At 48.8% G+C, this 11,897-nt stretch overlaps 1 protein-coding gene across 1 annotated transcript; it reads left to right on the top strand.

Moving 5' to 3' along the window:
* Window positions 1-549: 549 nt before the first annotated feature.
* LOC131289173 (protein pangolin, isoforms A/H/I/S-like) lies at window positions 550-9,970 on the top strand. Its single transcript, XM_058318382.1, has 2 exons — window positions 550-5,309; window positions 9,946-9,970. Exons 1-2 carry the CDS (start codon window positions 2,473-2,475, stop codon window positions 9,968-9,970), a joined length of 2,862 nt encoding a protein of 953 aa, XP_058174365.1. The 5' UTR covers window positions 550-2,472.
* Window positions 9,971-11,897: the final 1,927 nt, after the last annotated feature.

Here is an 11,897-nt window from a genome sequence, read left to right as displayed (position 1 = left end):
TTGTTCCTACTTATTGCAACTTAAAACATCGAAGCAGAGTTGTTGTTGCTTTGGTTAAAACATTTCAACAATTTCAAAGCAAAGAATATTACTGCAATTGTCCTATATTGGATTGTGATAGTTCACTATCAAAAGAAAATTCATTACTCTCTGCAATTCCACAGCTTTAACAAGTGTAATGCCACATCTTTCAATAAATGTCCTGGCTGTGCTTAATTTACAACGGTTAATTTGAATCATCGATAATCATCGAGCTTGCGCATGCGCTCACCGCTTCCGAATCGGTATTCGACCTTGAAGACGCATCGGGTTTTCTTCAGGCGAGGGTCACTGAATCGGCAACTACCAATATGGCCACCTGGGTAGGCGTAATTCATGGTGGGCCAAATGAACTGTCAACCGTACCCAAAGAATGTACCAAACAGAGACAACATACGATACGCTTTCAGCTAGCGTAGTTTGCTTGCTCTCTCCTCAGCACACTTGCCTTTGAGGCGCAGTTGAATTCCGCATGTAGTCTGAGACAGTCGCGAACAAATCGAACACGGCTGAACCGCGCCGGACAGTAACGCCCTTCGAAAAACAACGAAAACATACAAATACGTAAACCTACCCGTGTCACCGCGTGCGGAAAACAAACGTAAATTGGACAGGACGACTATCTAGCCAGTCGTTGTGCTGTGTGACAACGTTGTGCAGCTGGTAAATACGGAAGACACTCTGCGCAAAGTCCACGGCCTTTGAGGGAGTGCGAAGATAATCCTGCCTACTCCAGTGTCAAAGTGCCGTCGGTTTATTGTGGCGCCACAGATCGCGAACCCATTCCCCAATGGGATGAGGTGCCATTATCCAGTCCGAAAAAAGCGGTTCCATCGTTGAATATTGTCGTCAATAGTTGTCACCACACAGTTGACGGATCACGGTCATACGTAAGCAAGAAACAAGGCGTGTCTTTTTTATATCCGCAAAGGAAGTGTTTTGCGAAGCAGACGTGAATACGCAGATGGTGGAGCTGATCGACGGGGAAAAGTGTCGGCGAGATTAACTGTTCCCGCTTTCCCACCCTCCCACACCCTTTCTTTGTAGCTGCGCGACTTGCGCTGCTGCGTGTTCTCATCGCTATGAAGCTGTGGTGGATTTGATTAAGTTGAGTGCTAAAGAGTTGTCCTAAGGCGAGAGTGGCGCAAGAAGTGCTACTGCGCTCCTAGAGGCGCAAGAGATAGTGTCGCCAAGGGTCCACCCGGGTGTGTGTAGAACTAGGCAAAAATACAGAGCAGAAGAAAAGATCATCACCCGGAGATTCGCACCATTTGTCGCGGCGTTGTTGTTTTCGCTACTCGCTGTGCCTTCCAGTAGAAAACGAAGAAAAACAGACCGCACGGGCGCCCACGAAGGCCATTTTCTATCACTCCGCAGCTCCTCTCGGGGGTGGCCAGCGAGCCGATAATTAGACGTGCTTGGACGTGCGCGTGCGTGTGTGTGTGTTTTGCGATTTACAACTTGCACGACACCGGTGGGGCGATCCGTTGTCGATTTGTGCATACAATTTAGCATCATCTGCCGTTTTGCGATCTCCCGCGGGATGACGACATCGCACCAAGTGGGAAGAAGCGCGTGAGTGAGCGCTAGCAGGTCGGGTGCACATTTTACATGCGGAACCCATTACAGCAAGTGCGGGAACACACCGGAACATGATCGGACTGCCGCCCCGTCCCGATCAGTCCCAGAAACGGAGCAGGAGCGGCAGCGAAGGCCGGCAGTACGGCAGAGGTCGCATCCGATGGCGCCGGTAGTAACCAGACCGGCGACCAGTAGGCAAAAATACACCAACGCTGGCAACGAGCTGCTGGGCGTCCCCACTTGGTCATCGACACGTGTAGTGGAAGCGGCAGTGGCAGTGAAGTGTAAGTGAAGTGACAAACGGGCCGAGAAGCACATGTGATGTCAGGAGAAGTTTCCTTTCTCGCCACTCAAGAACCCACACTGGCAGCGGTTGGCGTTGCCACTGGAGGGAGGTAGTTTTCATAAGAAAAGGTGCAATTTTGCTGCAACGACGAAGTGCAAAAAATTATTCTATGTTCGCGAGTGCGCGCGCGTTCATTTTTGCAGTTACAACTACCGGAAGCAAAGAAAAAAAAAAAGAAGAAAGTTGATAATGAAGTTGTGAAGCAGGGCCAATAGATGGAGCATGAAAATGTGTGTGTTATTGTGTAACGAAAGTTGAAGGAAAAAGGTGGAAAATATTTGCGCATAATGTGTAATTAGTCTCGGACCAGCCGAGTCAAAGAGCAAAAAGTTTGCATTTTCATAGATCGAATCAAATTCCAAGTGCCTTATCCTAAAAGCAAAAAAGTGAAAAAATAGCAAAATACTTGTGCTCAGTGCAGTGGAGATTAATCTCAACTTCTGTGCCCAGGTTTCTCATTAAGTGACGCAAATACGTTTCGATCACCGGGGGGAATTGGTGCTAAAATGCCACACAACAGTTCTACTGGGGATGAGCTGGGCAGCACGGACGAGGTGAAGGTGTTCAAGGATGAGGGTGACCGCGACGACGAGAAGTTGTCCGAGAATCTGCTGGAAGAAAAGTCCAGCCTCATCGATCTGACCGAGAGCGAAGAGAAAACGGTCAAGAATGGCACGACACGCCACGAAAGCAGCAGCTCGCTGTATGGAGGAAGTGGCGGGTCGGGAGGTGTGGGAGGGAAACTCCCGCATGGAGCTCCCCACCCGGGTTTCAATATGGGCTACATCGTTCCACCTTATTCGTACGCGAATGGAGCCCCCGGAGGACTTCCGGTATCGATGGCGAACAAGATGAACCTGCCACCATTCTTCTGTCACAATGGAGATCACCTGTCGTCGCCGCCGCCCGCCCACTGTGGCATCTTGCCGTACCAGCTCGACCCGAAGACAATGAGTCTGACGAGGCCCCCGCTTTACAGCTTCCCCACAAGCCAGTACCCCTACCCGATGCTCAGTCCGGACATGCTGCCGGTGGCTCCGTCCTGGCACACGCCCTCCTTGTACAGTCCTGCGGCCGGCTTCCGCACGCCCTACCCGTCGTCGCTCCAGATCTACACGTCCCTGTCTAGCGACTTCTACCGGTACTCGCCCACGCTGCTGCCGTCCGGCATCCACCCAGGGCATCCGGTGCTGAACCCGGGTCATCCGGCGATCATAACACCGGGCCCGAAGCAGGATATTCCAGGCCGGTGCGATCGGCAGGGTGGGGCACCGATCAAGCAGGAGTCTTCCTCGAGTGGTGGAGGAGGAGGAGGGTCGGTCAACGATCACGAGCCATCGTCCGGCCACCATCATCACCACCACCGATCGTCCTCCTCCTCGTCCTCGTCGTTCCACCATCATCACCACAGTAACAACAACAATAATAATAGTAACCATCACACCAACCACAACCACCACAGTCATCACCATCACGGCAATCACAATCACCATCACAACAACAACGGCGGCGGTGGAGGTGGTGGTGGCGGTCACAAGCACCAGTCGCTGGCGGAACGGGAGGCGGCCCTCGAGAAGAAGCGCAGTCACGTGAAGAAACCGCTGAATGCATTCATGCTCTACATGAAGGAGATGCGTGCGAAGGTGGTGGCCGAGTGTACGCTGAAGGAGTCGGCCGCGATCAACCAGATCCTCGGGCGGAAGTGGCACTCGCTGTCGCGGGAGGAGCAGAGCGTGTACTACGACAAGGCACGCCAGGAGCGGCAGCTGCACATGGAACTCTACCCGGGCTGGACGGCGCGGGACAACTACGGGTACGGGGCGAAAAAGAAGAAGAGGAAAAAGGACCGCAGCCCGGCGGATCCGGGGGGGAACAGCATGAAGAAGTGTCGGGCGCGATACGGACTGGACCAACAGAACCAGTGGTGTAAGCCGTGCCGGCGCAAGAAAAAGTGCATCCGCTACAAGGAAGCGGGGGGAGGCGACCGAGGCGATGGCAGCAGTGATCGCGAGGGTGGTCGGGATCGGGGGGACGGGTCGGACGACGCGATCGGGAGCTGTGGCAGCATGGAGGACGACAGCAGCAAGTCGCCAGGCGAAGAGGATGAAGACCGTGAGTCGATCAACCAGTCGCTCTCGAGTCCCCGGTGCTTGAGTGTCCTCTCGAGTCTTCAGTCGCCTTCTACGAGCATCGCATCGCCGCTCAATCTGCTCGCCAGCCCCGCGACGCCCACCAACTTCTACCACCACCACGACCACCTGGGGCTGGCGTCGATGATTGCTTCGGCGCAACAGCAGCACCAGCAGCAGCAACAGCTCCAGCAGCAACTGCAGCAGCAGCAGCAACATTACCTCCACCAGCAGCATCACCTCCATCAGCAGCATCATCATCAGCAGGCGGCGGCAGCGGCTGCAGCGGCTGCTGCAGCCCTCCAGAATGTCAGCGACAAGCTGAACAACATCAGCAACGACTCGGGCATCGGCGGGTCGCAGCTGAACAACAGCTACAGCAACAACTTCAGTCCCTACAACAATCATCACACTATGCGCACCAACTCGGCGTCCTCGTCGGCGAGCAACGGGACGACCAACCTGAACAGTAGTTCCTCCAGCACCTCCAATGGTCCCTCGGCCAGCCTCGGCAAAAATCCGGCAGCTTCCGCCTCGCTGCTGCCCCCGACGCCCTCGACGCCTACACTCGCTCCTCCGACGCCCTCCTCCTCGTCCTCGTCGTCATCCTCGTCGTCGTCCTCGTCGTCGTCGTCGCTATCGTCGTCATCGTCCACGCCCTCCCTCCAGATCCCGCCACATCTGCAGCAGCTCAACCTTAAAACGTCCCCGCCACTGCTGCCCAACACACCGCCCTCATCCGGCAGTTCCTCGGTGTCCTCCACTACCGCCATGGCCATCAAGGAAGAGTTGCCGGACAGCAGCACCGGCAACGGGCTCGGAGGCAGCTCTTCTCCCAACGGCTCGCAGCTACCGTCCAGCCCACCTTCTTCGGGGGGTGGATCCGCAAGCAGCGGGTTCCTGTTACATCCTGCCCATCAGCACCACCAGAATCACCATCACCACCTTGCTTCTGCCTTCCATCAGCAGCACCACGGTGGGCAGTTGGGGCTTACGGGCAGCAAGCAGACAAACGGTGATCTCTCCCCAACGACGACAACACCGCCGACGGGGATCTTGGCCAACGGAAGTGGTCCACCGCTGGCAATGCCTTCAACCGAAGCCAGCCGGACACTTTCCGCAGCCAACAGCAATGACAACAACCCAGCAGCAGTAGCAGTCACCAATGGCAGCAGTCGGAGCAGCAGTAGCAGTAGTCAAATCGCTAGTGATAGGTAGTGTACCGGCAAAGCAGCAACACCACATCCATGAAAAGTCTTCCCATTTCCTTTTCCTACAATTGTAGCGCTTCCCGTAGGTTGGTTCTCTATTCTTTTCCTATTTGGTCCTTTCAATAGGTCTGTGTGTGTGTGTGTGTATGTATATATACATGTTCCGCTGTTAGTGGCTCAATTTGCGCCCAATATGAGGCAAATGATCTTGGAGTCAAAAGATCCTTTTCGTTTGTGCGTTCTGAAGTTATGTACTCCGTTTGTTTGTGTGTGGACGTGTGTGTTAGTGCCTTGAGGCCGTTGAATTTGTACACTTTGGCGTTACGTATTGTTGATAGCTGTAAAGTCATGTGTTAGCATTATATACCCATGCATTAAGATCCGTTCCATTTGGGGCAGTGAGGCAAATAAAAGAGAGAATCAGCTAAAACGAACCACCACACCAAACAAACCAGCTGGAGCAGTCCTACTCTTGCGTTCACCTGTGCCTCCCGTTTCTTAGAGAGGGTGTCCTTTTGGATACAAAGCAGAGTCTGCTAATCAGGTGGCAACCGTCATTCAGCACGCAAAATAATCGTTTTAGTTCGAAGGTAATCGTAGACGAATCGGGTTGAAATTATTCTTTATAGAGAGACTGTTTAGGTGCGCTACCAACCAAGAAGGACGAGGAAAACAAGTGAACACCATCGAATCGTAAACGATTAAATGTCGAATAGAAAAAGTTTGATGCAAAAGATTCGAAAAGCTCAATCAAGTATGTGCCTGGCGTTTGTCGCGACCCGTACTGGTTGTGCGTCAATGTTGTGTGTGGAAACGATCAATTTATCTGTCTTCCAAGAAACGACAAAAAGAGTATAAAAAATGCTGAACAAAAGAAGGACAAGTAGAGAATTTCTCGAAAATCTGTGCTGGTATAGGAAGCGAGTCCATGGAAGGACAAGCTCTCCGCGCACCAACTTCTTCACGCTACGTCCTGTCGTGGGAGGCATAATGGCAAGAGCAAAGCAGCTACGACGAAGCAGTATTTGAAGAACCACGACTCGTAAGGGTGGACCAGGGAAAAGATAGTAAATTTCCAAAACAAGTTTTTGCGTCTCTTTTTACGATGCGTTCGTGCATCGACCCATCTTGGTTTCTCTCGCGGTTTCTTCTGTTGAGTGAAGTAAACAGAGGAAAGAGGGCATCGTTGGAGCGATTGGAACAGTAGTTGAAGAAAAAAAAAAACATAAAATGATTGGATGAGTTGCTTTTTCATAGTTTGGCGTCGAGAAAGCTCAATAATTCGTTTGCTAGTGCGAAAGATGCCAGGGAAGAAAGAAATAAGGATGCCAGATGGACGTTCGACAAAGAGAAAGAGAGTGATGGAATGATACAGTGGGTGGCAAGTGCGATGGGACGAAAACGAATGAAGGTGAAAAGGAAGGTGGGAAAAGCAAAATCAATCAAGTGTGCGATAGTGGAAAGAACACACAGTAAAAAAGGATCTGAAATATCGTTGTAAAGTGAATAATGAGAAGGAACCAGGAATGGACGGTAAAAATAAGATGAGGAAAAATGTGAGAAGACGGAAAAATCCCTGCCAAGAGGAGAACAGGCTAAAAACCAGCAGGAGTCTGCTGTGAGTCGAGCCCAGAGAGTCGTTGATCGTTGGCTTGTTTGTCGTTAGCGAACGAGGGCATGAAGAAGGTCGACGGAATGAAGAAAGAAGGCAGCGATGGAATGGAAAGCCAAAATACGAAACATAGAACCATGGGGTATGTTCTGGAGACCAGAACCAGACCTGGCTAAAGGTCGTAAAAATGAAGAGATGATCGCGCACCAGAAGAACGAAACAGAACTTTGGCCAAACATGGAAAAGAGAGAGAAAGAGAGACAGAGAGAGATAGAGAGAGAAAGAGAGAGAAAGAGAGAGAGAGAGAGAGAGAGAGAGAGAGAGAGAGAGAGAGAGAGAGAGAGAGAGAGAGAGAGAGAGAGAGAGAGAGAGAGAGAGAGAGAGAGAGAGAGAGAGAGAGAGAGAGAGTGGGAGTTTGTGGTGGATACGGCATTTAAGGAAGGGAGTGAAGATACTCGAGATCGTTTTTCGCCCAATGTGAGAGCGACTGGTCGGAAAAAGGAGTATTACAGCTTTTTCGTTTTTCGTTAAAAAGGTACACGAAAAATGAACAACCATTCGGACTGGTCAGAGGGTAGCAGGAGCCAGAAACGAAACGAGAACAAGTAAAGGGTTGTGTATGGGGAGAGGGCTAAAAGGTAACGAAGAATTTATGAAGTGTCAGTATACACAGCCTCCCTCGTTTGGCTGTGGAGTATAGAATAAAGTCCCTCCAAGGGCGCAGGGCAATTCGGCAAACGGAGACGGAGGACGTAAATCAAACCAACGTGTTTCTTCTCGTTGGGGTCACAGAGCCTTCATGGGCCGGTGGAGGAATTTGGGGGAACCGGGAAGAGGTTGTAGTAACGAAAGACGGCCCGGAACGACAGCGAATATTTCATGTCTCGCGAGTCCACGCGATACCACGATGAACAGGCGATCTTCCTACAGTCCACCTCATGCTGGGCGGAAGGAGAGATTGTACGCAAAAGGCTGGAAGATTCATTTGTGATTTGTCTTCTCCCTTATCCTTTTTTCTACATTTTGGAAAGAGGCCTTTGCACACACAAACACCGAGGAGAAAAAATCCAGCTTTTGTGTGATGAGGACTTGTGGGGATGGATGGATAATTGCGCCTTTCAAGTAGTTGGTTACCACCGGCTTCCACCTAGACGGACCAACCCTTTTTGACCAACACAAGGCAGAGAAGATCATTCATCGCTCCATCTCTCTCTTTCTCCCCCCCCCCTCTCTCTCTCTCTCTCTCTCTCTCTCTCTCTCTCTCTCTCTCTCTCTCTCTCTCTTTCTCTGTTGCCTTCTTATTCTCGCTTCTTCACGAAGTTTCGTCGTTTGGTGGCGTTCCTGAAAATGGCGCTTTTTCCTTCTTCTTTGGTAGATTATTACATTTTTTGGGAAGAACCGTGAAATCTCTTTAATTAATGGTTATTGTTAGTTGAAGGTGGTTAACGATCGACGAATGGTATTGAAATGTGTGAATTTGACAATTGTACGCTTTCCAGTATCGATTGTGTGGGCAAGTGTATGCTTTTTCATGTTTGTGACGGGGTGGTTAAACGCACGCATTTTCGAGCATCGAAGACCATCACATATCATTGCCCTTCACGATCGACAGTGATCTTCGTATTTTTTTAATATTTGCAGGTATACCACAGACGCTCTTGAATATCAATTGATAATGGTTTTGTTTAGTTATTTTCCCGCAACGGTGATGCTTGTTTCAAAATCCAATGAAACGGTAATGCAGACAACGGCTTCAATAAACAAAGGTCATTTTGTAGCAATTTGTAAAACCAATTTCACCATTCATGATTTACGGCATCGTATATTATGAAAACGGGCTTAAGTTTCCGAGACTGCCAATCCGAGTTAAATTGCGGTTGAATATGATCGGTTGTATATACGGTCTCAAGCCTCAAGTCTCCGGACACCGGCCAAACAAAAAATGACTGCAGTAAAGTGTTTGATCCGGCAATATCTTTTATTGGACGGTCTGGATTATGAAGAGATACAACCGAGGAATGGCTTACATCGAGCATACCTCGTTCAAGCCTGAAGCAAACCAACAGCAAATCGGACGAGTCTGATTGTCAGTATAAAACCTGGATCTTCGCGGTTTGTATTTGAGTCTTTAGTTTTTAGTTTTTTTTCACAAGAGCGGAAATACCAAAAGAGTATCGATTTATGATGACGCATGAGGCGTCATTAGAGAAATATGATCATATTTCCTCATCGCATACGGGTGCAGTGCAATTTTTTTTTAAATCCCGCTGCTTTTTTTTAAATTTACTGCTTTCTCAAACACAAACCCACACATGAACCCATGCAATACGTTTTCCTTGGAAATCGAGGAATACTTGAAGAAGGAGTGTTGAGAAGAATGTGGGGTAGTCGATAGAGCTAAACATAATAAATGGATAACCAACCGACCAACTTGTCAGAATCCCTCCTGGAAAACTCCGTGCGATAGGTGGATGAACTGCAGCAATGGATATTCTTCCTGGAATGAAGCATTCCCCATTCTTGATACCCCACAATAACAACTAAACTCCATACTGTTATTATCATTCTACTCGTTTTGCAAAAGTTTCTCGGCACAAACTATTAAAGCCTAGTTTATGTTGATAAAACTTTTCCTTGCTCTAAGCTTCAACCAGTACTACTAGCCAGTTGTTTGTCAATAATTTATATTAATCTTTGCGGAGTTTTCCTCCACCAGAACTTTTAAAGCCTAGTTTCGGTTGATGAAAACTTCATCCTTACAGTAAAATATCAGTTCTTCTCTGTATGTAAAGTTGTTTTTTTTTTTTTGGATATTGAAACTTTGCCAAAGAGCATGCGTGCTCTGGCTCTAGTTGTTCTATGTAAGTGTTTGTTTGGTTTGCTCCATCTAGCAATGCTGTTCTACGATATGTTATGTGGTGTGTGTTTAGAACCATCTATTTTCATCCCCAGCATCATCTCCTTAAAACTACTACCCCCTTCCATACCATTCTAAGCATATCGAATGTGACTTTTCTTTCTTCCCAGTTTTCCGTACATGCCATGTTGGTGACCAACGCTCCCGTTTGACCGGTGCGTGGGCAAGGCATTGTTTTTCAATGGATCTCCAAGAATAAGTCTGCAACAATTGGCACTACGCGCGCATACAACAAAAACCAAAAATGAATTTCCAGGCAAACGGCCCACCTGGAAGGAAAGCCAGGATAGTGAGTCGGTTTGGGTATGCGTGGGTATTTCGCATGAGTCATGCGCCGATCGCACGAAGAGATCGTTGGGGTGCGGAAGGCGACAGTTTTGACGCAGATGTTATCAGATCGGAGACGATGGCAACCAAGATAGGTAGGGGAGGGTGTGGTATAGGGCTACTTTGTTCAGGGTCGAGGGCAGTGCTTCTCATAATATCAATCTCAAGAACGACACTGACGATGTCGCGGTTCCGAGTCTTCCACAAAGGAAGCCCTTGGTTAGTGATCCGCTCTTTCGCTGAAATGATGCTCACGGACAGAAGAAAAACGAACTGGACGAAAAGACGTGAAGCTGATCGAAAATAATTGATATTCGTGCATTGCAAGGCACCGTAGAAACAAATCTAGCGAACGAGGCAGTCTAGCAATGAAAGAGAAAATGGGAGGCTTTGACGTTGACGGTGAAACAACGACGCTGATGGAACGGAAGAACAGCGCATCCTGTCACAGACTGCCTTTCACTATGTGAAGTACATTGTATGGAAAGAAGCTATGGTAGAACGAATGTGACTTAGTGGGTGGAAGCAGCCGTCGTACCATGGCCAAGAAAAAGAATGCAACTCTCTGGAAATTGGCCTGCGATAATTTTCCCTTAGTGCTACGCTACAAGTCGAAGAGCGATCCGATCGTACAAGCAGAAAGACCACAACGGCAGCAACAGCAACGAACTCGAGAAACGACGACAATGGAGACGACAACGACAACAACAACGACAACGACAACGGCGACGACAGTCGGTGAAATCCGACAACGACAGTGGGCGCTTTTGGACTCATGGGAGCGAGTTTTCTCTCAGCTTATTCAGCCACAGCCATGCCACTCGGAAATAAGGACAACCTTTATAACGACATTTTTCGCGCCGAAAATGAACTTACTCATAGCATGGATGCTGCCGAACGGCTATCCGACGAGCGTGTCCTAGTGTAATGGTTTGCATTGCAACACGCGATTACCACGCGACCAAAAAGGCTACAACTGCAATCGTAGATAGCAGTTCCTTTGCAGGTCGGACAATTTTTCGAGATTTTTACCAAAATCTTTTGCAACATAGCGTAAACGATTTAGAGCCGCTAGATTAACTGGCTTCCAGGAATAGGACAGACTAGCCTCGACAAACAAGAGCCTCGACGAAAGGAGTAGAAACTCTTGCTCGCTTCCTTCTAATTGTGAAAGACCGTAACAATTATCCCTGATTGCTGCCTAGATAGAAAGACTTCCTACAGCTCTGCTGGACATTTGTCCTCGATAAGTTATGTTAATTTTTTTTCATTTGATCCTGGGAAAGGATGATTTTCTGGAAAACAAATGATAAACAAAAAATCGCAAAAAAAATAAAGCATCCTGGTCCATTCGTCGTGGACACTGATCAATTAGCAAAGAACATTCTTTTGACTCACTTATACTTCGTTCTGGGAAGGGTAGAAAAACAGCCCACTTTCCGTCCGCATGAAGTGAATCCGAAGCCATTTGAACATCCTGCCAAGAGTGCATTGATGTTTCGGCTCTGGAAAGAAAACGCAACCAAAATGTTTTTTTCCGAAGCCAAAGCGGCGAAGTTATTTTCGTGCAGTCTCGCACAACCATCACGGTACAGCCACATTTTGGAGACTTCTTAAGTGTAACCTCTTGAACTTGTTAGAGATGGTAGGGAAGGGAACAGATGCAAGGCATTACAAGTAGGGAAGAATATAAAACGGGGCGAAAATGAAAGATTCAATTGATAACGTCGCGAAC

The sequence above is a fragment of the Anopheles ziemanni genome, chromosome 3 (genome assembly GCF_943734765.1).
Source record: "Anopheles ziemanni chromosome 3, idAnoZiCoDA_A2_x.2, whole genome shotgun sequence".
NCBI lineage: Eukaryota > Metazoa > Arthropoda > Insecta > Diptera > Culicidae > Anopheles > Anopheles ziemanni.
Note: the sequence above shows the minus strand (reverse complement) of the source record. Positions and strands in the feature narration are given on the sequence as shown.